Source organism: Gopherus flavomarginatus, chromosome 3 (genome assembly GCF_025201925.1).
Source record: "Gopherus flavomarginatus isolate rGopFla2 chromosome 3, rGopFla2.mat.asm, whole genome shotgun sequence".
NCBI classification, from domain to species: Eukaryota; Metazoa; Chordata; order Testudines; family Testudinidae; genus Gopherus; species Gopherus flavomarginatus.
The window spans coordinates 133,086,156-133,112,504 of NC_066619.1; the positions used below are offsets into that span (position 1 = coordinate 133,086,156).

The 26,349-nt window shown below is 42.0% G+C and overlaps 2 protein-coding genes across 3 annotated transcripts in view; one reads left to right on the forward strand and one right to left on the reverse strand.

The window, feature by feature from the left end:
• Positions 1–26,349, reverse strand: part of LOC127048474 (uncharacterized) — a 490,241-nt gene that overhangs the window by 179,067 nt on the left and 284,825 nt on the right. The window lies entirely within an intron of this gene.
• Positions 1–26,349, forward strand: part of SLC44A1 (solute carrier family 44 member 1) — a 107,596-nt gene that overhangs the window by 77,351 nt on the left and 3,896 nt on the right. The window contains exons 6-15 of one of the 2 annotated variants that reach the window (XM_050948241.1): positions 278–447; positions 3,107–3,196; positions 5,182–5,321; positions 7,897–8,083; positions 11,598–11,763; positions 14,919–15,075; positions 15,309–15,392; positions 17,520–17,657; positions 20,440–20,676; positions 24,635–25,183. In XM_050948241.1, coding sequence (XP_050804198.1) covers positions 278–447; positions 3,107–3,196; positions 5,182–5,321; positions 7,897–8,083; positions 11,598–11,763; positions 14,919–15,075; positions 15,309–15,392; positions 17,520–17,657; positions 20,440–20,676; positions 24,635–24,925 — 1,660 coding nt within the window. In that variant the 3' untranslated portion in view covers positions 24,926–25,183. Of the gene's footprint in view, positions 1–277; positions 448–3,106; positions 3,197–5,181; positions 5,322–7,896; positions 8,084–11,597; positions 11,764–14,918; positions 15,076–15,308; positions 15,393–17,519; positions 17,658–20,439; positions 20,677–24,634; positions 25,184–26,349 lie in introns of those variants that run through there. The other variant, XM_050948242.1, reaches the window with a different exon arrangement.

Below are 26,349 nucleotides of genomic sequence, written 5' to 3' on the forward strand. Positions count from 1 at the left end.
CTGAAATAAGAAAATACTCTTTTGAGAGACAGAGGGTAATATCCTATTGGAATATGCATGCTGCCTTCTTTACAGAAATACTTGTAAAATTGCATCACTCCTCATTGTGACCATTGTCATTATAGCAGCACCTCTGCATTAAACTCACAGCTCCTTGTGATGGTGTTATGAGGGTGGAGAGTACTGCATCAATTCACCTTTCATTTGTGTGTTGATGTGGCATTTATATTACGTAGGAGTAATTTTTTTTCTGATTTTTTTTTTCTTGTGTCACCAGTGCACCTATTCCATTCTTCCATCGCTGTGCTCCTGTGAACATTTCCTGCTATGCCAAGTTTGCAGAGGCCCTGATCACCTTTGTCAGTGACAGTAGTGTCTTACACAGGCTGATTAGTGGAGTTATGACCAGCAAAGAGATTATAATGGGACTTTGCTTGTTATCACTAGGTAATTGTTTTTCTCATTATTAGCTGTTTCATAGTACTGCGGTAGGAGACTTTTAACATCCTCTAGCCACAACATGAACATATACCATACTAAGCCCTCAGGAAACTGTTCAAATGCTTTTTACTCAGTAGCCAAATAACTGTTTCAAAAGAAGTATACATGCACATTCAGTTTTTATTTAAGATGGGGGGAGAGGGGTTGGACATTCTTCAGTGCTCTTGCCACAGCTGTTTAAGTCAACCAGAGGCAGCTCTACTTTCTAATGCTCATCTGGCCCTAAATATGAGAGCGATCTATGGCATTATACTCTCATAAACCTGGGGCATAGGCTTCTTTTGGTGTGTATGGCTTAGCTATTTGGGCTGGGATTTTCAAAGGAGCAAAAAGAAGTTAGGTGCAGTTGGATTTGGCTCCTTTGAAACTCCTAACCTTGGTTTTTATGAATGCAAATATGTTACTAAAAGTTGGGAAATTCCCAATTCTGGGCCTTAGGTTTCTTATTGGTCATTGATATCACACCACAGTGAAGTGATTGTTTTAAACAACCCTATAAATGAAGGTAAAATTGTGTGCATCCAAATTTATTACATTTCTGATCAGCTGACATCATTGGATTCTTCCTGTGAGGCCCTTAACCTCTTAAAAAACCCAACCCCTGTTGTTACAGCCATCTGTCAAAAGAGCATGTTGTTAAAGAAAAAGAAATAATTGCTGACTACAGAGTGCCACAAAGTCTATAGCAGCACAACTCTGCTATAGCCAATCTGTCTCTGTAGTAGAGAGAGCTAGATCTTGACTGGGGAAAAAAATAAAATGCAAAATCACTTCTTGGAACCAGCTGCAAAGAAACCCACAGAACTCTTTCTTCCATTGCACTCCATGGTGATAATAATGGACCTGCAATAATTTGACCTAAAAGTAACAAGAAAATTAAGAATTTGCAAACTTGTAGCTCTGTTAGTAGAGCCCTACCACATTCCGGTCCATTTTGCTCAATTTCACAGTTATAGGATTTTTTAAATCGTAAATTTCATGATTTCAGCTATTTAAATATGAAATTTCACAGTGTTGTAATTGTAGGGCCCTGACCCAAAAAGTAGTTTAAGGTGGGGGAGGTCTCAAGGTTATTGTAAGGGGGAGGGCATGCAGTACTTCTACCGCTACTTCTGCACTGCTGCTGGTGATGGTGCTGCCTTCAGAGCCGGGCAGCTGGAGAGCGGTGACTGCTGGTCAGGAGCCCAGTTCTGTAGGCAGAGCAGCCACCAGCCGCAGCGCAGAAGTTAAGGATGGCAGGGTATGGTGTTACCACCCTTACTTCTGTCCTATTGCCTGCAGAGCTGGGCCCTCGGTCAGCAGCCTCCATTCTCCGGCCACCCAACTCTGAAGGCAGCATCGCAGAAGTACGGGTGGCAATACTGCGACCCCTGTAAAATAACCTTGCAACCCCCTTTTGAGTCAAGGCCCCCAATTTGAGAAACCCTGGTCTCCACCATGAAATCTGTATAGTATAGGATAAAAGCACGCAAAAGACCAGATTTCCTGGTCCATGGTGCAATTTTCATGGCTGTGAATTTGATAGGGCTCTGTCTATTAGCAACACTATTACTGCCAGGTTTTACTGTACATATTTATTGCAAAATTTTATATAAAATTAATGTAGTCCTTTAGGTTAAAGGGGGATAAAAATGTGATTGCTTTCAGATCACTTTTTATGCTCCTTTAATTAAAAATATCAGAATGTTAGGTTGTTTAGTTCACAAAGAAGACCCCAGTGCCTTTCACTTCAAAATGTAGCTAGTACACACACAATACATGTTAGTGAGTGACAATTCAAGGAGGATTTTTAGCATGCTGTGCCTATATGCTGGTGGGACTAATACAATACCCATACTGGCTCCCTGTGAGGGAGGTAGCTTCCCAAATTATAGGTGCACTCTGAAAACAGGTGCAGAAATACTTATGCACCAGTCCAAACGAATGAACTTTGAAGTGGCATGTTGCATATGGTGCCATAATGCCGAGTGCACAAAAACAAGGATTTGAGAGATGAGAAATGGGAAAATAATAAAGATTGGAGGAGGAAATGTGAAAATTGCAAGTAAAAAATTATTGCAGAATCAATAAAATTTATTAAAGTGCCCAATGTGAATAATAAAGATAAAGCACAAAGCAGTAATTTTTTTCCTTGTAACAAACATGACATCTTAAATTACATACATCACAATATCTGCACTTGTTTAGCATGTATGTTTGCATGCGAGTTCTCCTCTGCTGCTCAGAGTTGTGCAGTGTTTTCCCAGCTCATGATATTAAACTCACACTTGTGTCATGTCCTCTTGTTTGTTCTGTCACTGTCTGAATACGTCTGTATGGTTATGTTTAATATGTAGTGTACTATGTAAATGCACATATGCTCCTTTTATTTAGCAGAAACAGGAATTGTAGAGGCTACTTGGCTTTCCTTGTGTATTTGTGTAACAAGTTTGAAAGCCATGGGGGGGGGGGAATTCCTTTTATAAAAGATTCTACTAATATGCAGTTATCTTTAGTGTAATGAGTTCAATTGAACTTCTCCCCCTTACTCGCGAAAAACACCACCTTTATAGCATGTTTCTGTCTGAAATAATTGCTCTGCTTATTATATTTCTCTCTTCTGCAGTGCTGTCCATGATTTTGATGGTGATAATCAGGTACATTTCAAGAGTACTGGTTTGGATCTTAACAATTCTTGTCGTTTTGGGATCACTTGGTAAGTCTTGTTCATTTCCTTTTTTTTGAGAGCCAAGTTCTGATCTCTCTCCCCGAGTCGCAAGGTTCATCAGCATCCTACTCAGAGCCATGTCGTCTTTTCTGCTTTGCATTGACCTGTCTCCGGGTTCCATGGGGAAACTGCTATTTTTCTGGCTAAGGAGGACTGGATTAGATAGAGTCATTGCTGCTCCTTATCCAGCCAGACAATTGCTGCACCTCCTGCTTGGTGAATGAGTACACACACCGCCATGACAACCTGGAGAATGACACCAGGAATCTATCCAGAATCCTTACACTGCAGTGTAGATCCTTGTGGGCAGAGCAGCCCCATTAACATTTAGGAGAGATCCTTAGGGATTCCTGAGCTCTGCTCAATACATTTAAGCAGAGGGGAACATGGATGGTTTTCCATCACTTTTCCTCCTCCTTGCATACCTCCTCCAATCTTGGGGACTACTGGGGGAGCAGGGGGCTAGTTAGGCCCCCCAGAGCAAGTAACAGTAGCCTGAAACTGTGGGATGAATTAGACACGCTGGCTTTAAGATTCCAGAGATTCCTCTACATAATGTGAATTCCCAGCTGTCCCATTCAGTCTGCTTTCTGGCAGCTTTGATCTACCCCATTAACTTTAAATTTTGTGGAACTGAAGTTTTATATTGTTCATCTTTAATAATGCAGCCAAAATATTGGGTGTGGGGGGGAGGCTAAATTCGGTGATAGCCATGATTTAAGGTCCGATGACCTGCCAGAGTTAGAAAAATTTCAGTGGGCCAAGATCACTTACCTTTTCTGAACCGTCCCACTGACATCTTATTACATGCTGAAAAACTGCACCAAGAGTGAAGCCCTTAAAAGTTGTGTTTTGTGAGACACACCGCTTTGTTTACATCAGTTCATTGTTTTTGAAAGTCCTAGGTGGTCGGTGGCAAATCTGGAATGTCCTGAGAACTATCTTTTGAAATGTATAGAATCAGTCAGTTAAGATTTTGGCACTTTAGATAGGCACACTGCAGCTGAGTCTCAAGCCTTGAGGGAAGGAGAGGAGAACTGGAGAGAGAAAAGAAATATCAAAAGAAAAAGGTTAATTCATTGGAGGTATGGAATCCCAGATCAAAGGGATGGTTCTGTCTTGGAAAAATGGCTAGAGCTGGAGAGTGAAATCCTTGCTCTATTAAAATCAGTGGGAGTTTTGCCACTCCCATTGACTTCGGTAGGGCTGGGATTTCCCCCAGGGAGTTTAATGGGAGACGCTTCCCTCTCGTCTCCTTAGACTTTTTTTTTATTTTTCATTTTCCCATCTCAAGTGAGGTGAGCTGGCTCTTCCCTATCACTCCTGCACTTTCCGTGCCTGCATCAGCTCTTCTGGAGGCAGGAACACCTATCTGTGATTTATTTGAGATGCTGTTTCTAGTATCATGGATTTTCTTCCCTCGCCGCCCCCCCTCCCTCCCCGCCCTTGGTTGTTTTCTTTCCTCTTTCCTGGTGGCATTTCTCTCTGAAGTGTTTACCCTTTCACTTATTCATTTTTCTTTGCTCTTCTTGTTTCTCTACATCCTCTCTGTGGCTCCCTCACTCAGTTCTTCCATTTTAATTTCCCATACACCTCCCACCACATCATCATCTGTTCCCTACACCCTTCCAGTCCTCATTGCTCCCATATGACAGGCATTAATCTGTCCTTAGTATGCCTCCCCTGACTAGCAGCTTCACCCTGTTCTCTCTAAAACACATGAAATGAAGGGTGCTGATCCAAGGGGCTGCATGATTTTCAGATGGACCTAGCAGGGGAGGAGCAGTGCAAGGAGAGCACCTGCTTAAGCCAGAGCACTCCTCCTTCAAAATCCTTCCTTTCAGAGTAGCATCAGCCCACTTGGATATTTTCTATCGGTTTAGACTGTGCTGTGTTTGACTGTTTCCATTCTTTGTGTGTCTGTTCTGTAGAGGGAAATATAGTATTTGTCCTGTCTTTAATTTAAAACATAGGAGGCACAGGAGTACTGTGGTGGCTGTATGCTAAGCAAACAAAGTTTATCAATGAAACTCTTACTGCTGATCAGCTTCAAGTAGCCAAAGACAATCTTCAGGCCCTCTTGGTCTATGCCATTTCAGCTACTGTCTTCACGGTAAGTGTTTTGTCACTGACAAAATTGTATTCTCTTTTTCTGTCATTCTTGCCATGTTCTTTGGCTTGTCAATGCAGGTTTTGTAATATGTGCATGAAAGATTGAAAGTGCTTCAGAAACAATATCCCGCTCTGTTTGTTGCTGCACTTTCTACTATTAGGCACTGTGCTGGTGGACACACACTCTCCCTTTAAAAGAACAGGAGTACTTTTGGCATCTTAGAGACTAACAAATTTATTTGAGCGTAAGCTTTTGTGGGCTACAACCCACTTCTTCGGATGCATAGAATGGAACATATAGTGAGGAGATATATATACACACATACAGAGAGCATGAAAAGGTGGGAGCTGTCTTACCAACTCTTACCAATTAAGTAAGAGGGGAAAAAAAAACTTTTGAAGGGATAATCAAGATAGCCCAGTACAGACAGTTTGATAAGAAGTGTGAGAATACTTACATGGGGAGATAAATTCAATGTTTGTAATGGGTCAGCCATTCCCAGTCTCTGTTCAAGCCTAAGCTGATTGTATCTAGTTTGCATATCAATTCGAGTTCAGCAGTTTCTCGCTGGAGTCTGTTTTTTAAGCTTTTCTGTTGCAAAATTGCCACCCTCAGGTCTGTTATTGAATGACCAGACAGGATAAAGTGTTCTCCTGCTGGTTTCTGAATGTTATGATTCCTGATGTCAGATTTGTGTCCATTTATTCTTTTGCATAGAGACTGTCTGGTTTGGCCAATGTACATGGCAGAGGGCTATTGCTGGCACATGATGGCATATATCACATTGGTAGGTGTGCAGGTGAATGAGCCCCTGATGGCATGGCTGATGTGATTAGGTCCTACGATGATGTCACTTGAATAGATATGTGGACAGAGTTGGCATCGGGCTTTGTTGCAAGAATAGGTTTCTGGGTCATTGTTTTTGTTCAGTGGCGTGTGGTTGCTGGTGAGTATTTGCTTCAGGTTGGGGGGGTTGTCTGTAAGCAAGGACAGGTCTGTCTCCCAAGATCTGTGAGAGTGAGGGATCATCTTTCAGGATAGGTTGTAGATCTTTGATGATGTGCTGGAGAGGTTTTAGTTGGGGGCTGAAGATGACAGCTAGTGGTGGTCTGTTATTTTCTTTGTTGGGCCTGTCTTGTAGGAGGTGACTTCTGGGTACTCGTCTGGCTCTGTCAGTCTGTTTTTTCACTTCAGCAGGTGGGTATTGTAGTTTTAAGAATGCTTGATAGAGATGTTGTAAGTCCTTGTCTCTGTCTGAGGGATTGGAGCAAATGCGGTTGTATCTTAGAGCTTGGCTGTAGACAATGGATCGTGTAGTGTGTCCTGGATGGAAGCTGGAGGCATGTAGGTAAGTATAGCAGTCAGTAGGTTTCTGGTATAGGGTGGTATTTATGTGACCATCGCTTATTAGCACAGTAGTGTCCAGGAAATGGACCGCTTGTGTGGACTGATCTAGGCTGAGGTTGATGGTGGGATGGAAATTATTGAAATCATGGTGGAATTCCTCAGGAGCTTCTTTTCCATGGGTCCAGATGATGAAGGTGTCATCAATGTAGTGCAAGTAGAGTAGGGGCGTTAGGGGATGAGAGCTAAGGAAGCGTTGTTCTAAGTCAGCCATAAAAATGTTGGCATCCTGTGGGTCCATGCGGGTACCCATAGCAGTGCTGCTGACTTGAAGGTATATATCGCCCCCAAATGTGAACTAGTTGTGGGTTAGGACAAAGTCACAAAGTTCAGCCACCAGGTTTGCTGTGACATTATCGTGGATACTGTTCCTGATAGCTTGTAGTCCATCTTTGTGTGGAATATTGATATAGAGAGCTTCTACATCCGTAGTGGTCAGGATGATGTTTTCTGCAAGATCACCAATGGATTGTAGTTTCCTCAGGAAGTCAGTGGTGTCTCGAAGATAGCTGGGAGTGCTGGTAGCGTAGGACCTGAGGAGAGAGTCCACACTCTTCCCTGATGTCAGAAGAATAGATTGTAGGACTTGAACCCACAGCTGGCCTGGGCCATGCTCAGAAGTCTTCCATGCACAGAGCAACTTCAGGATTGGACCCTTTATCTGTATGTTCACTTGCACTTGGATCCTGTTTGTCAGATAAATCAAACATGCAATGCTGAGATGATACCTCATAATTTCATTTTAGTTAGTAATTCTTGATACAGGTATGCACTGTAATTATACCTTTTTATAAACTTATCTGACAAGTTCTCCAGGTTCTGTTTCAGAATATGGGGCAAATTCTGCCCTCAGCTACACTTGTGCAATCCAATTGCTTTTACTTGGTTGCACACTGCAGTTGAGTGATAGAATTTGGTCTATAGTCTTGTCAGTCTGAGTGTCAGTTCAAAAAAGTATTTAAAAGGTAGCAGGAGTCACTAAAAGTCGTTTGCATTGATAAATCAGTCTCGAAATATTTGATGTAGGATTAAGTCATGTAAACTTGCAGGGCTTCCACAAACTGTTGGAAGTATGATTAGTTTGCTCTACTTGAAGATCCTGTGTTGTTTACTGCACGTAATGGTCTGCTTTTCATCACCTAAAATGTCAGTTGGAAACTTCTCTCCTCAGGTTATCTTGTTCTTGATAATGTTAATTATGCGCAAGCGAGTAGCTCTCACCATTGCCTTGTTCCACGTGGCTGGCAAAGTTTTCATTCACCTGCCACTGCTAGTCTTCCAGCCCTTTTGGACTTTCTTTGCTCTCATCCTGTTTTGGAGCTACTGGATCATGGTCCTGCTTTTCCTTGGCACTACAGGTATGTGGGCACATGGCTTCTTTTAAGTAAACACTAGTACTTTCTTATACAGACTTTAGATGTAGTTAAAATTTGAAAATAACTGCTGTGCTCTGGTATAGCCCTTTGACTTTGAATACTTTGAATGAGCACAGAGAGTACTTTAGTACTGTGTTATTGTGCACGTCTGTATTGATCATCAGGTGTGAGGTTACCATTGCTTGGTTCCCTGGAAGTGGCTTTCTACCATTATTTTGCCCGTTTGATGTGAGGAGGAGCAGCCGCAGGGCTGCTGTAACATATGCAAGCACTAAGTCTCCAAGGGACTGTCATGCTAGCTGTGACCTGTTTGAACACTGTGTTCTGGCTATGGCATATTCCATATACAGCGGGGGACCCTAGGAAAGGAAGGTGGAGAGTTTATGATGCCAGCTTTATGCCACTCAGATTTCCCCATGCCAGAGGAATACTTAGCTATCCTGTTAGGGTAGCTTTCAGACTGGATAGTGTCTCATTTTTGGCTGTCTCATTGATTTTCAGAGTTACAGAAATTAAATGCAAAAAAATCATGTCAATACATCAGTAAAGACATACATTTTAAAAAAAAAAGTAAGGAAATGTACAATTTCAAAGGAACCCATCAATCTGGTTTTATCTTCAAAAATTAAACTCAGCACATCTTTTGAAATAATGTCCTTTAATTTAAACCATTATTTAAAATATTCAGAAGTGTTATTTCTGTTCCTTTCTGTGTTTAGAGGGTATTTTGGCTGGACCTGAGAGTAACACCACCAGCCATGCTCAGGTCTGCCCCTGGTCCTTCTTCCCCTTCTCTGTGCACACAACCAGCCACCTGCTGCTTGCAATCTATTCATTTTCAGCTCTGCTGCAGCTGTTACTAGTAAACAGTCCCCATCAGGGCCTGGTGCAACATCAGCAACCTGATAAAGTGCTGTCAAATACACAAACTAAACAAACAGAATAATAGAGGAAAAGTATTCTGTCATCTTTGCGTTATGGTGATTTTAGGGGTTACTTATAACAGTCACATGCAGATAAATGTACTTTACAAGTTAATGGTGTCCTCCTGCAGAAATATTAATATAGCCACTTGCCATAATATTCAACATATATGCAATCTCTTTAACAAAAATAAAAGGATTAGAAAATACTAGAGACATGCAATGTGAATATGCTAATATTATTGTAGGAGCCATAACTCTGGATTTCTTGACTTTTTAAATCTCTCTTATTACAGTAACATTACATTAACAGTTTTTTGCATTTAATTTTCTTCCTTTTCATTGTAGAGCAAAGGGTTAAAAAAAACCAGTTATGCTCCTCTAAGGACTTAAGGCAGCACAAGCAATTTAGCCACTACTTAAATTGATAAATGCACATTTCTAAAAGGACACGTGCATGCACAGAGCATCGCTCAAAACGCAAATGCACAGTAGCCAATTTTCTGTTGTTTGTGACAGTCTTAGGACTGGTCTACACAGATCCACCCAGCTACCTTGCTCGGGGGTGTGAAAAATCCACATGCCTGAGTGACATAATTAAACCAACCTAAGTCCCTGTGTAGACAGTGCTTTCATCGACCTAGCTACTTTCTCTCAGGGAGGTGAATTTACTACGGAAATCACTGTAGGAAGAATCTACACTGAAGTGCTATAGCTGTGCTGCTGTAGCATTTTATGTGTAGACATCGCCTTAGCAGGGGACATGCTCCACGGTAATGTGGACTTTACACATCCAGTTTCAAGATAAAGGCCTAGAGGTTCACCTGAGCCCCATAGATGTTGCTGGGGCTCAGTAGAGGTACAAGGGTTTGCCTGACTAGAGGAGTTTCTAGGATTGGGGCCTAAAAGTTTCACTGATTTTAGTTAGTTCTGTACAAAACAGTGGCAATAACTTTTCAAAATGGGAAATGTATATTTCTCAGAAAGTTATGGGCATGTGGGGGAAGAGGGTTTAATGGAACTTGACATCTGAAATGGTGTGGTCCCTACTTCACAAATGCTCTAATACAATATAGTAATTTTAACACTTTTTAGATCATATAACTATTCCAGCCTAACTATGGAAAAATATTTGGAATTTTTGGGCTCTGTCTTTAACAAGGGACAGAACTAATGAAATTTGTTCTTGGTTTTGTTTGTTTTACTGCTGTAAGTTTAATTTGAATTATGAGATGAGATGTTTGTTATCCAGGGAACAATGAATCACAATATTTTTCTTGTGCCTGAAAATGGTTGAGGTCCCAATTCTGCATTTTGAGCTGTTCGGGTCGCATAGCATGCACCTTCATGGACCCAATTGCATCAGCAGGGCCAAAGTTTGGGCTTTAATAATAAAAAGCTTTGCTCAGTTTTAATTGTTGGTAACCTCAGCCCTGGTCCTGCATATGCCTAATTTTATTTACTGTGAGTTGTCCCATTGATGTCAATGGGACAAAGTGGTTTGTATTAAAGTTAAGCAAATATTGACGTCTTTGCAGAAACAAGGCCATACATACTATATATCAGTATTTCCCAAACTACTGAAAGCCAAAATGTATAACATTTCTAAAAATGAGTCAGAAGAAACTTGTTTTTCCAAATAGTAATTCACTAGAACAAAATTATTTTGGTAGTGGTGTTTGACTTCCAAGATTCATACAAATCTGAAACCATTCACATAAGAGATCTAGTGCAAACCTAAGTGAAAACACTAATGGCTTTCAAATTAGATCTGGTTTATGCACCTGTTATGTCCATTCTCTGTTTTTTTCTGAACCTCTTCTTCTGTTCACATCATTTTGATGGGTGAGATGGACCTCCACAGTGAGTGCTAATGCTTTTTGAAATAGAGCATCCATCGCCTGAGGAAATCCTGACACAATGTCAGTGAGCTTATGTGAAAGTGCTACTTAGATCAGACAAGTCTATTGGGTTTTAAAATATGTATAAAATTATCTGGGAAAAATCTTCGCTTGTCAAACGCTGCTAATATTCTAGCAAATAGATTCTGTTATTCAAATATAGACAAAACACATGTATTAACACTTACACCATCAAGAAATAGGTTGTTTGATCCTAACTAAAAAAAAAATACAAATTATGATCTTTAAATAAATTTCCTCAATTTTTGCAAACTATGGATCTGAAGGGAGGGTGGCCGAAAATTCAGAATGACTTAGGTTTCCTTCCATTACATTTTGGCAAAAGAAATCATTCCGCTTCATCTTTTTTTCCAAATTTCCACATAGCTAACAATTTTTTATTTATTTTTTTTAAGTTGGATGTTGAGTGTGCTCTGGAGAATTTTAAAATCCTTTCTCTGCATGATTATTAACAGTAATTAATATTTTTGCTGGCTGAACCAGCAATATTATCTCCATTATCAACTGTTCAGCTACACTGATGTTAACATGTTATTAGGAGACAGAGCTGTCACTCTTGAAATGATTGAGAGTTATTAGCTGAATTACAAACGATTCTTTCTTTCTAAGTTGATATTGGCTATCTGCCTTCTTTCTCTGATTTGTTCCTAGGTAGCCCTGTCCTAAATGAACAAGGGTTTGTGGAATTCCGGGTTTTGGGCCCTCTACGATACATGTGGTGGTACCATGTGGTAGGGCTGATCTGGATCAGTGAATTTATTCTAGCATGTCAACAGATGACTGTAGCTGGGGCTGTTGTGACATACTATTTTACAAGGTGAGGACTTTTCAGACAGCTTTTTCTGAAGTGACCTAGTGACTGAATCATCAAAAATAACTGGGGCCAGAGCTTGTGGTGAAATGAGCAGGTGTGTTCTGCCTGGAAGCTGAAAAGCAAAAGCAAACTTCTAAAATAAATAGTGTGCTTAGCTGGTTATCTGCAATTTGAAGATGTTAAGCACCACAGTTTTGTTTGCTCCTAAGTCCCATATACACTATGAAGACCTAGGTGATTCATTTTTTAAAAAAAAAAGTAATAAGCACTTTGACATTTCTCTCTTTTCAGTAATAAAGCCAATAAGCTCCATTTAAATTAAAAGATGATTGGCACTAATTTACTGGGATTACTTAACTGAAAAATACAGTTCTTTAATTCTTTTCACCCACTCGTTCGTCTGTTTCCTAAGATTACAGAAAGTCCCTTTAGAGCCATCATTTTCATATGAATTCAGATTATATACTAATGTTCAAGTGAAGCAAAATATAGGGATTAAATCTCCATGTACCATCACTGTGCATGAGTCCTAATTTGCAAATCATGCTGTACTCGTATCAGCTAATGCACGTGTTTCTCAAGTACAAGAGAGGGATGCATCACATGTTCTTAGGATAATAACTCCTAATTGGTAGTACTGCAGTGTTAAAAAATAATGAGAATTAAAAATAAATAAATGAGCGCTTTTAATTATTTTTTTTAAAGTCTCTAGGTGCACGGAGATCATGTTTTTAAGCTTTTTTCTACCACAATAAGGACTAGAAACTTTTATTTATTTTTAAATGGAAGCTGAGGTTCTCAATCACAGAGCTAGGAGATAAGGCTTTAAGAAAAACTCTATCACAAATCTTGCAATAATTTTGTAAGAATGAGCAATACTGAAGTGGTATCGAGTGTTTGCTAACATACAACTGTTGGCAACATTTTTGATTAAGGAAAGAAATGATGCTATTGAACTTATTCACCTCTTCTTTTTTTAAAAGTATATCTTTCTAAAGAGAAATTTCTCAAAGTGTAACTGTGATATTTTATAGTTCACTATATATTTGTTTAAAGAAAGAAATCTCTGTGCTCAACAGGCTGAAAATTTAAGTTACACTTCCCGTTCAAAATGGTCTCAAAGTAGTTTACAAATAATAAAAATACAGCACCTCTGGAAAAATGCAGCTACCTCTGCAGCAGAGGACATCAGCCGTGATGCACAGCAAGAGTGGTTGGAGTAAGGGAGGAAAATGTCAACCCATGACAAAGCCCTTATGCCTTATTAAAATTACCATAGGGTCATCAGTGTCCATGCAGAGCAGAGGAGGACCTTGATTTATATGTTCTCTCATATGAAAGATACCTTACAGTGATTTATTTTCATTGATATTCCTGCTGTGCTGTTTTTACAAATGTGCAGTTTTCAAAAATTGTACATAACTAAGAAATACACAGTAGGTAGGAATAGTCTTGCCACAGCATGTTGGTGGGCTAGATGATTTAAGAGATCTTTTGCATCTCCAACATCTGTGAGTTTAACAACTGTATTTTACCTGAAGGTAAATGAGTTTGCTCTTACCTGCTCCCTATCCATCATCCCTTAATGGGAATTTTGAGTTATTAAATATCCATTTCCCTCTACTACTTTGCTTTCTTGCACATTAAAGTGTGGTTATAGTCTGAAAAGTGACTGTGAAAATGGAATACTTGGGTTCCATGTTGTTAATGATTTCTAGATCAATGTACATAATTTGCATATAGAAAGATTATTGTTAAACTGCCAGCCCTGCATTCTCACCTAGGGCTCTTAAAGCCAAGACGGGCTCTTTGCATTTCATGCAATGCTACCAGTCATAAGTAGGCTTGCCAGAATTCGGGGGGTTTTATTATTTTGATGGATAATATCAATCTTCATTTCAAGCATTTCAGTCATCTTTATTTATTTAAATTTTCACAGTTGAGAGGAATGAAGGGGAAAGGTCAGAATTATTTAATGACAGTAGACAATGAGAATCAGAAAGTTAAAGCTTTTATAACTGTTAAAACACAAGTTGTCAACATCCTCTTGTCAAAATATACAAAGCAAACATCCTTAAATCAAACTCAAGCAGCATGTTTCTTACTCTGCCCTTATGTGTATGTTTGTGTGTGCTTGTGGTGAAATTGACATTTATCAATACCTACTGGTAAAAATGTAATGTTTCCAAGCCTAATCATAAGGTTCTGCTGGCCAGATTAGGCCCTCAGTTACACTTGTACAAGCCAATTGCCTTCTTCCATTTGCACAGGTATAATTGGTTGGAACTAGGTAGACTGTTTTTGCAAGAAGAAATAGAATCCAGCTCACTGAAAACTGACTTCAGAATGCTAATAGGAGCCAAAAGTTGTAAAAACATTTTTTCCTCACTGAAGTCAGCATGAATCAGTACATGCACAGAGCAGGTCTGTGGAATTAGAAGGTGCCACGTTTTTATATTTTTCAAGTGAAACCACCCTTTAGAATAGGTTTCCCTAAATTCAGGGGAGGCGTTATATTATTGGATGCAATTATTTATTACTGGCAGTTCAATAACATTAATCCTGTGATACTTTTATCACTGAGTTTATTTTTTTAATACTTATCTAGCACTCTTTCACTAAATGCTGAATGGAGCTGCTGTAGAGAGGGAAATAGTGATGGTTTGCTTTAGAGGAAACAAATACGAATGATAAGAATACATTTCTTAAAAGCTGTGTCAGAAGACTGAATGTGCATTCAGCTCATAAATAAATCCCTATTTCCCCTTACAAATACATCCTTATAAATACTTCGTTACAGCACTGTATTTTGTTTTAATACTTGATTCCCTGGCTGTGTGGATATGTATATTCAGAAATACAAATGGTCTGAAAACAGCTTAAAAAAATTGATTGGTTAGGTATAACTGTAGTTCAGACAAGTGTCCCCTCACAGCTCAGCCAATGACTCATCCTTTTCCTGCTATTACATTAAAGCTAATACTGCTATGAACCCTGCTTCTCAATGAATCAGCAATATCCACTGAAGACTAGAATGAGACCACCAAATGGCTTTTCAGCTGTGAACTCAGTCAGAATTTGCCTGTAGCTGGTATTTCTCACCTGAAGTCCATATTGATAATACTGCTTTATTTTATCTCTCTGATGATTTTCCACAGGGAGAAAAGGAATCTGCCGTTTACTCCTATTCTGGCATCAGTAAATCGTCTTGTCTGTTACCACCTAGGAACAGTGGCAAAAGGTTCTTTCATTATCACATTAGTGAAGATTCCACGAATGATCCTAATGTATATTCATTCCCAACTCAAAGGAAAAGTAAGGGAAACCTACTTCTTACTAAAATACTGGGTTCCAAATTTTTGAAATTTGATCCTAAGTTTTGACCGAAAAAGTAAGTGTGTGTGTTCATGAAACGTAAGGGCTGATTTCAGAATATTCAGCCCTTAAAGTATAGCCCATGCATTTGAATGTAACGGTCATTCATGTTCTTTGTCCTCGGGGTTTTTTTTTTAAATGTACTTGGTTTTTTTCCCCTGTTGCCGTGCTAGGAAAATGCCTGTGCTCGATGTATGCTGAAAGCTTGCATCTGCTGCCTTTGGTGTCTAGAAAAGTGCCTGACTTACTTAAATCAGGTAAGATTTTATATATTTTGACTTTTATATAAAGGCTGACAATGTATGTGATTGAGGAAGGCTAGTCTGAAACCAGAAGATGCAGTAATTTTTTCCTTAAGTTGACACATGTTAAATTGTACTTTGGAACTTGATTGAACCTATGTACTTCAGTCATGTCCCCATTACTGAAATTAAAGTACATTGTGATCTCACTGAGGCTCATTATATTAGTCCTTATTTACAGCGCCTGTGTGAAAAATTGTCCCAATTTCTCTTTCTGGAAAAGACATTTTGTCCTTTAAAAATGACTAATCGTGTCTAAGCAATATAGCATTAGAGTTTAATGGTTGAATACAAGCCTCCCAGTACCCACTTTCCCCAGGTACATTTAAGTTTGAAAGTGTATATATGGTAACAGAGTGTGGAGCTTTTCTCCTTTTTAATATTCAAGCATCACATATTTGAGAAAATGTATTTAGAATCGTAGACTTTAAGGTCAGATGGGACCATTATGATCATCTAGTCTGACCTCCTGCACAACTCAGGCCACAGAATCTCATGCACTCACTCCTGTAATAAACCCCTAACCTATGTCTGAGCTATTGATGTCCTCAAATCATGGTTTAAAGACTTCCGGGTACAGAGAATCCTCCAGCAAGTGCCCTGTAGGATTCTCTGTACCTTGAAGTCTTTATTTCTTTTAAGTCACTCTCTTCCTTTAAGGCTGTGTCTACACAGTAGATGGGAGGTGCATTCCCATCTGGGGTAGACTAGTTCTGCTTGAGCTAACATGCTAAAAATAGCAGGGTAGTTACGGCAGGTCGGGCTAGTGCTAGAGTCTAACCATGTCTGAGATCCTAAGTATGTACTCTGGTGGCTAGCCCAAGGTGCCACCTCAGCTGCCATGCTGCTATTTTTAGCGTGCTAGCTTGAACAGAGCTGTCACGGGTACATGGGCCTGAGCTGGGAATTATACCTCCCAGCTTCAGTGTAACATTATCTAGAGAAGGAGAATGACTGTGAATTGTGATGGATTGTTTTGTCATATCTGTTTCCTTGTGGGAGAGCTGTGCTGTAGTCTGTTAATATAGATCTCTCTTTTACTATTGTTCAATTTGTTTCTCAAATTTGAGACATTTTGTATAATGGAGCTCCTCCATCTTTGATTTCACAAACCTACATGATTGTGAACCCAGATACCTTTGTGAGCGAGCTCACTCACCCCTTGGGTCAGATTAAAGTTGTACAGAATTTGTACTCCTTGTAGAACCACAAGATAGGTTTTTGGAAGCTGCCTTATTCAAAGCTTGATTTTCAGAGTGATGAAACTACCAGACAAAACTTTACAGTTTACCGTAAAGTTCTAGCCTGGGCATAGTCCTGGCCTGCCCTCAGCAGGCCTTGTTTTTGAATTGTCTTGATGAAGATCATTAGTAAAGTGTGTAATTATTGGAAATTGTCTTTGTTATCCTTGATTTACCTATTCAGTAATGCTGGACAGAACTACAAATGCTTTCTTTTTCAACATCTAGAAAGCAACTTCTCTGAAACACATGACCCTCAAACTATTGTATGTCCTGAGAGAAAGATATTTTTGTCCAGCTGCTTACCATAGTAGTAATGTCGTTGCTCACCTCCTACTCTTGCAGAGAGATTCCAGATTATTTTTCTATTAGCATTTTAGTGTGAAACTGATATATATGTGGCAAGAATAAGCAAGGCAGGTGGAAAATGGTTATTCCCTCTGATATTGTTCTCTGTCTATTGATTCAACCACTGCCCTGGGGGGGAATTGATTTAGCAGCTTCAAGGTGAGCAGTGACTGTCTCAAGATCCAGCACAAACCCTTTTTTGTGTATGAAATCAGCAGTGGGCACTGACGGGATTTTTCATTACATAGTTCCTTTCCTCCCTAATTCTGAGATGGAGCTGATTGTCTTAAAAATGAGTGTCATGTCCTCATTATTTCTTGATTAGATTTGTACCTTTTAAAGATCTCTTACTAAATCAAGCGTCTTGTGACATTGTGCTTTCTGTTGTGGAAGGGGATGGAAGGAGAAAGTCTTGCTGCCCTAACAGATGATGAATGTTGAAGGAAAGGGGACAGAATGTCTGTGACTAATGCTTCATTTTGCTTTTCCCCAGAATGCATATACAGCCACAGCTATCAACAGCACCAACTTCTGCACCTCAGCAAAGGATGCCTTTGTCATTCTAGTGGAGAATGCTCTGCGAGTGGCTGCCATAAATACAGTGGGAGACTTCATGCTATTCCTGGGAAAGGTATGCCGAAGGGGTGTACTGTTACAGACCTGGAACAAGTCTGCTTGCTCTCAAAAGCCTTCTTTGTGCTTGCACTCCAGCTACAGTGTGCCTCTGAGCGTGTGTTTTCCCACTGCCTACTGCTGTCACCCATCCCATCCTGCTGCTTCCAATCAGGGACATGGTTTAGAGCAGGGGTCTCAAACTCAAATGACCACAAGAGGACTAGTGCATTGACCCAAGGGCCACATCACTGACACACACCCCTCACTGCCTCCGGCCCCGCCCTCACTCCACTCCTTCCATTAGGCCCCGCCTCTTCCCACCCCTTCTCCGAAGTCCCCACCCCAACGCTGCCCCAGGAGGTGCAGAAAAGGTGCAGGGTGCAGCGGGGGCTCAGGGCAGGGAGTTGAGGTGCAGGAGGTGTGCAGGGTGCGGCAGGGGAATCAGGGAAGGGAGTTGGTGTGTGGGGTGCAAGAAGGTGAGGGGTGCGGCATGGGGTCGAGGTGCAGGGTGCAGGAGGTGGCTCAGGGCAGGGAGTGCAGGAGGGGTGCGGGATGTGACAGGAGGCTCAGGGCAGGGAGTTGGGTGCGGGATGCGGCAGGGGGCTCAGGGCAGGGAGTTGAGGTGCAGGAGGGCTTCAGGATGCGAGCTCCAGCCTGGCGCCGCTTACCTAGAGTGGCTCCGGGGTGGCAGCGGCGTGCACCAGGGCCAGGGCAGGCTCCCTGCCTGCCTTGGCCACTGGCCCCATGCCGCTCCGTTCCGTTCCAGGAAGCAGCTGGAACCGTGTCCCTGGGGGAGGGGGAGGGGCTCAGGGTTCTGTGCGTCTGCTGCTCCTCCAGGTGCCTCCCATTGGCCGCGGTTCCCTTTTCCCAACCAATGGGAGCTGTGGGGGGCGGTACCTGGAAGGAGGCAAGGCAGGAGCCCTCTGCCTCCTTCCCCCTCCCGCCCTGGACCAAAGGGATGTGCTGCTAGCTGCTTCAGAGAGCGGCGCAGGGCTCACAGCGCCACAGGGGTCAGTCCTGTGGGTAGGTGGGGGGGGCGCGGGGAGCTTGGCGGGCCACACGCAAGAGCACCGTGGGCCGTGTGTTTGATACCCCTTGTTTAGAGGGAATTGAGCAGGAAATGGGAGTGTAAAAGAACTTCTGGTGGTAGTGAGTGAGACAGGTCAGAAAGTGCACGTTGCCGGGGTACAGCTGAAAATTCCAATTTCTCATCATCAAAAACATTCTGGCTTTCGATGCCTTTGGCAACTGAAAGCTGAAAAAAGTCTGGCCAGGAGTTTTTGGTTTTCCAATGAAAAATCTAAAATGTAAGGAAAGCAGACACTTCTCGTAACAACTTGTTTAATCAAACCCTCAGTTTCCCTTCAGAAAGAAGTTGATACATTTTTGACCAGCCCTCGTAGTAGGGGTGGAATGGGAGGCAGCAGGACCTTGTGTTGGCAGCTGGGAGTTGCCCAAGTGGGAGTAAAGAGAAAAGAGTTGGAACTGAGTATATTCCAAGGTAAAAAGATTAGTAAGCACTGTTGTTGCAGCTCAGTTTTCTATTTCTTTAGGGAAAACCAGAACCCAGTAAATTACTGTTACACCTGGGCTGGCTTTTTGTGTTCTTATTTACTAACCTACTAAATACTAGTCCAACTGCATCAGCTGTAGCCCCACAAGTACCCGTCAGCATTGGGGCCCTTCATGGAATGAGCCGTCTATCCTCTGTACACTCCTCTCCGTGTAATACATCAGATTGCAGTGAGCTGAACTCTATAAGTGTGGTTTTCTAATCCAGTAAATACTCTAATCAATACAGAGTAGTGGGAATGAGCACATAATGAAGACACTGGTGCCTTGGGGGTATTGAAGTGAACACTGCAGTTCTCTGGAGTAGTCTAACATACCAAGAAATGTCTCCATGAAAAAATGGCTTTCACATCATTGGATAAACAGAAGGGTGGCAGTAATGCTTCCATAAGCAGTGCAAACTACCAAACAACTGTGTTAGCTTTATTCTGCTGCCTGGCCAACCCAGCTTTCAGCCTAATTCAATATCTGAATAATACAGTGGAAACTGACCTATTTTGTAGTGTTTGCTTTTTAAATGCAGAGGTATGGTGTATTGTTCATAAAAACTACATTGACACCTAGTATGATGTTTCTTAGGGCCACTCGTGCTAATTTTTGGGAAACTACCTGAAAGATATGTAGAAATGCCTTACACTGTTAAAATCAGAGTTAGAAATAATGCTTAGTTTACAGTGGGGACCTAGTACACAAGGTAATTCTTAGCAGCCTTCCTGTTGCAAATAGGAGGGACTGGAACAAGCTGAAAGGATATTTTGTCTGTGTGTGTGTGTGTGTGTGTGTGTGTGTGTGTGTGCAAGCAAAATTTTTATAAAGCATGTTAATTGGTGTATCTAGCTAGTTATATTAATTTTTATATTCTGTACAAGTACAGACCTAGAATTGATCCCTGACCAGAGGAGTTTATAATTTGAATAAACTGACAACACAACAGAGTAAGGTTCTGTCTTACTATGGTATCTCCCCCCCCCCCGCCACCCCGAACAATGGGTGAGTGGCAGCTTTTTATTTACTCATGTGAATTAGCTTTGGGGCTTTGAAGAGATGCAAGCACAGCATTGAAAACACCTCTGGCTAGATCCAGCAGCACCTCTTGTAGTGGAATCAGTGACATTGTAGCATCCAGTTCTCCTATACCTGTGAGATTAAAGTGTGTTTGCACGTACATGAAAAATAATCCAATGGCTTCTGCAATCATTCTTGTCTTTCTGTTTTCTTTGCTTCAGGTCCTGATCGTTTGCAGCACAGGCTTGGCGGGGGTTATGTTGCTGAACTACCAGCGGGATTACACAGTGTGGGTGCTGCCTCTCATCATCATCTGCCTCTTTGCTTTCCTGGTAGCTCACTGCTTCCTGTCAATTTACGAAATGGTTGTGGATGTCCTCTTCTTATGTTTTGCCATTGATACAAAATACAACGATGGAAGCCCTGGTAGAGAATTCTACATGGATAAAATTCTCATGGTAAGTTAGTTTCCACCCCTCTCCCTTGAGTCAAAGGAACTGTACTATCTATAGAGAATTTAGTGCAAGCTTCTGATGCCATTCAGCACAAAAATCCCAGTGTCAGCCTTTTTTGTGTCGGACAAAGTGGGTATTCACCCATGAAAGCTCATGCTCCAGTACATCTGTTAGTCTGTGAGGTGCCACAGGATTCTTTGTAGCCTTTTTTAGAGACCTTTCTCTTGGGTCCAGAAGTAAGTATGACTAACATCAGTAGTGCCCAAGTTGGGGTTTCTTACCCAGACCAACAGACCAGCCTTTGCTCAGACAGTGTCTGTCCTGGTCCTCAGATAGCAGTGCCTACAGTCCCTCCCTGAAGTATGGGTCTGAGCCCAAGTTGCTATTAGCATCTCATTTGACAGGGACAAAGTTGGCCATGTTACATTTAGACTATGTCTACCCTAGAGACTTGCACTGGCACATCTCTACCAATGCAGCTGCACCACTGTCAGAGCAGTTACGCCACAGATCTATGCCAACAGGAGAGAGCTTTCCTGTCGACAGAATTAAACCACCCCCAGTGAGTGGTGATAGCTATGTCAGTGGGAGAAGCTGTGCACGCTACCACTTAGGCCGGTGAAACGTATGTCGCTGAGGTATGTGGGATTTTTCACACCCCAGAGTGACATACATTTTGCTGGCATAAGTGGTAGTGTAGATGTGGTCTTAGTTTCTTAATTTAGATGTTCCCCCTCACCCCCCACGTACATCTGATGTACTAGAAATGGAGAAGTAAAAATCCTCTTAAAGCCAACATTAGACCGAATTCAGCGCTAAGGCCTGGTCTACACTACAAATTTATCTCAAATTTAGCACATTAAACCGAATTAACCCTGCACCCATCCACACAACAAAGCCCTTTATTTTGATATGAAGGGCTTTTAATATCGATATCTGTACTCCACCCCAACGAGGAGAATAGCGCTCAAATTGGTATTGCCATTTTGAATTAGGGTTAGTGTGACCGCAATTCGACAGTATTGGCCTCCAGGAGCTATCCCACAGTGCACCATTATGTCTGCTCTGGACAGCAATCTGAACTCAGATGCACTGGCCCGGTAGACAGGAAAAGCCCCGCAAACTTTTAAATTTAATCTCCTGTTTGCCCAGCATGGACAGCTGATCAGCACAAGTGACCATGCAGTCCCAGAATCAAAAAAGACCTCCAGCATGGACCGCACGAGAGTTACTGAATCTGATCTCTGTATGGGGAGATGAATCTGTTCTATCAGAACTCTGTTCCAGAAGACAAAATGCCAAAATATTTGAAAAAATCTCCAAGGCCATGATGGACAGAGGCCACAACAGGGACTCAACGCAGTGCTGTGTGAAACTAAGGAGCTGAGACAAGCGTACCAGAAAGCCAAAGAATCAAATGGACGGTCACGGAGGGAGGGACGACTGATGACTGTAGCTATCCCACAGGTCCTGCACTCTCCGAAAACCATTTGAATTCTTGGCTGAGCTCCCAAAGCCTGAAGGGTCAAAAACATTGTCGCAGGTGGTTCAGGGTATATGTCATTGTTGCACCCCCCTCTCCTCCCCGCCCCACTCCCCTTGGGCGGGGAGGAAAGGGGGGTGGGGCGGGGAGGAGCAAAGGGGGAAAAAATCCTTTCTTGCCTTTTTTCAATGTCACCATATGTCTACTGGATGCTGCTGGCAGACGCAGTGCTGCAGCGCTACACAGCAGCATCCCCTTCCCTTCCCTTGCCTTGCAGACGGTACAGTATGACTGATATCTGTCATTATTGTCCCGTGTGTGCTCCTGGCTGGCCTCGGCCAGGTCGACTGGGGGCGCCTGGACAAAAAGAATGATTCCAGGTCGTTCTCTTCTTTAAGCTTTGTCTAATGGAGATTCAGTCCTGCCTGGAATATTGTAGCAGCTGGAGGCTGCCCTCCCCTTCCCCCTTTGAGCTCTACTTGCAGAGGCAATAAAGTCAGTGTTGTTTCAAATTCCTGCATTCTTTATTACTTCATCACACAGATGGGGGGACACTGCCACGGTAGCCCAGGGGGGTTGGAGGAGGAGGGAAGCAACGGGTGGGGTTGTTGCAGGGGCACCCCCTAGAATGACATGCAGCTCATCATTTCTGCGGGCTGTCTGGGGCTCTGACCCAGAGCGGCCGTTTGCCTCTGTGGTTCTTTAATAGGCTTGCCCGATAGTCTAGACAGGACTGACTCTCCCTTTAGACAAAACTTAAAGAAGGGAATGACCTGGGGAGTCATTCCCATTTTTGTCCATGCCCCCCTGGCCGACCTCACCGAGGCCGGCCAGGAGCACCCAGGACAGCAGCAGACAGTACAATGTAACTGGTAACTGTCATTGTCAACTTGCAAAGCAGCAGACGGTACGGTATGGCTGGTAACCATCTTTGCTAACTTGCAAAGGCAAGGGGATGCTGCTGTGTAGCACTGCAGTACCGTGTCTGCCAGCAGCATCCCGTAGACATACAGTGACAGTGAAAAAAGGCTGAACGGGCTCCATGGTTGCCATGCTATGGCGTCTGCCTGGGCAATCCAGGGAAAAGGGCACAAAATGATTGTCTGCCGTTGCTTTCATGGAGGGAGGATTGACTGATGACATTTACCCATAACCATCCATGGCACTGTTTTTCGCCCTATCATGCATTGGGATCTCAACCCAGAATTCCAATGGGCGGGGGAGACTGCGGGAACTATGGGATAGCTACCCACAATGCAACGCTCCAGAAGTCGACGCTAGCCTGGGTACATGGACGCACACCGCCGAATTAATGTGCTTAGTGTGGCCACGTGCATTCGACTTTATACAGTCTGCTTCCAAAAATTGTTTTCTGTAAAATCGAAATAATCCCATAGTGTAGACATACCCTATAGAGAGAATGTCCTTGCTCCTGTTTCTGTACCTGCTCTACATAGCAGCCAGGAAGTCCATTCCTCACTTCACATGAAATGTATTCTCCTGCATAAACCAGAGACAGACTCAAATCCAATTATTTTTAACATTCTGATTTCTGAATACTTGTTGGGAAGTGTGTCAGGATTTTAACCCTAAACCTCTGTTGTGTAGTGTCTTAGGTTGTATAGTACGTAATGCTAACTGATCCCGTTGATATCAAATAATTGAAAATACCGTACGCTCACATAGCACAGGTAATTCAATAAGATCATGATATATAATCTAGCACAAGAAATCTAGAAAGATCACAGTGTGTGTGTGTGCAGAGAATCAATGTTCAGATTGGCCACAAAATTGTGAACAACAAAGGGATGCAGTAGATATCAAAGTACTAGTGGCATGGAACTTCCTATGTGATGCCTTCACCTTTTACAGTAGAAAGAAATATTGAAATACTACAGAACTGTAGCATATCTGCTGCTATCTTTAATAGCAGAGTCTAATGCCTGTCTGCTTCCATTTGATGTTATATAACAAATGGGAAAGGCCATGTCCATGGCGGGGGGGAAAATCTCACAAGACGAGATCCTGGATGTGGAAAAGTTTTGAGAAGTTGTGTTCTGAGGGATTAGGGAAAACTTAGAAGTCATTGCTAGAAGTAAAGACAAAATCCCAGTATATTTTTTTCTATTACAACTGCTTGATAGAGTTGTAACACTACATACTGTTTTCAGTGGACAGAATATAGTGGCTGGGGTCTGTATTTATTTTGTGCCAGTCATCAAAATGTGGATGCCAGGGAGGGGTGGAGGGAGGGGATGGTTAATACTGTCTGTAAAGATCTTTTGAGTGCCAAAAGGGTAAGAGACGGACGGAAGCAGTATCTCTTGTTTTTGTGTTCGCTTCTTGGGACAGAACAGATTACTTTTTTTGACATTGTCAGGGAATTTTATATGTGAGCCACAGGCTTGCACGTTCCCTGGCTGTACTTCAGCATCCAACCAGCAGAGGAAAGACTAAGCCACTTGACTTATTTTGCAGGAGTTTGTGGAGAACAGTAGAAAATCAATGAAAGAAGCTGGCAGGGGAGGTGGAGCTGAAGGCAGAGAGCTAAAACCAATGGTAGGTGCAGATGAGGAGGTGGCCATCCTCCAAGAATTTCACTTTTACTTCCTCTCCCTCTCTGTCTTTACTGACTGCACTTCTTCAGGGGAAGTTTTTGTTGTTTGTATCACTCAAAATGTTCTGCTTTTTCTGTTTGTGAGCTTGCCTATCACCTGGATGGCAGAGTTTTTGTCACAGCTGAGACCATCTCCTGTAAAAGTAAGCTGAAAGGAACTGTATCTTGTGAAATAGAAATACAGTGGAAAAATCAGTTGAATTAGGATCAGGATTGCAGCAATGCCCACAACATGCTAGGTGATACACACAGAAGACAGTCATCTTATTTTGTAAGATCTGTGAGGCAGGGAGTGTAATTAATTACTAGCATAGCCCAACTTACTCCTCTTTCCATTGGTGAACCAAATTCTTAATTTTGCATTCAGCATAAAAATCTGAAGGACACTTATGAGCTGTATGCTAAAATAATGGAGGCCATGCACATCAGGGTCACACCAAATTATGTTAAACCGTGGCAAGGGATTGGATACAGTGATTCCTTTCAACCTGCTTAGAATAACATTTCTCCCAGTTGTTTGTTTTTTATTGCTAACTATTTATGTTGCTGTCTCTTGCGCTCTCTATTTCCATTTCACATTGTCAGATACAGGGACAATGCATCACTTATGCTTCTGAAGTCTTAACCACCGCCTGTTTTCAGTTACGCTGTGCCTATTTGAAAGGCATGGCATGTTTAAGTATCCTGTAATAAGGAACATCTGTAACTAATACAGATAGTGGAGTTATCCATCTTGCAAGGTGAGCTTGGGACTCGGAGAACTGGGAGCCAGGCTTTCTGTGTATAAAAGATGGGCAGGTACGACTGAACTAGTTAGAGATGAGCCTGTTAATACTGACGCTAGAACAGTGTTTCCTATTACATCGGTACCTGCCATAGGTTATAGTGGGGTTTATGTTGATTCCTCCAACAGTAAGTAGTAACTCTTTTAAATGATAAAAAGTAATGAAATCCAAATACATTTCCTTATAGTAGAAAATTGCTTTTTAATATGGCATATATAAAGCCATGCTGTGCCAGCACTTTGATCTAAAAGATTGAATTCCTGCTCACTGATTAACCCTGTAGCTGTGAGAAATGTTATGCTAAGTTACTTATGCAATCAGTTCTAGCATATCAACCTAGATTATAAAGGGTCTTTCATTATTATTGAAAGGGAGAGCTCAGTGGTTTGAGCATTTGCCTGCTAAACCCAGAGTTGTGAGTTCAATCCGTAAGGGGGCCATTTAGGGATCTGGGGCACACAAAAAAAAGCCTGTCAGGGACAGTACTTGGTCCTGTTAGTGAAGGCAGAGAACTGGACTGGATGACCTTTCAAGGTCCCTTCCAGTTCTATGAGGTAGGTATATCTCCATATATTGTATTATTATGGGTGCCAAGATATCGTTACTGTTGTTGTCTCTAGAATTGTGCAGAGTAATTCCCATGCACAACTTCCTCAGCATATAGACACTTAGTCCAGTGACAGTGGTTTGGCTCACTTATTGTGACCTGTGTGGTTTCGTTCAAACCTCTCCTTGCACAGTCTTCTGGAAGGCCAGCATTTTAGCCGTGACTGGCCTTTCTCCACCTTAAA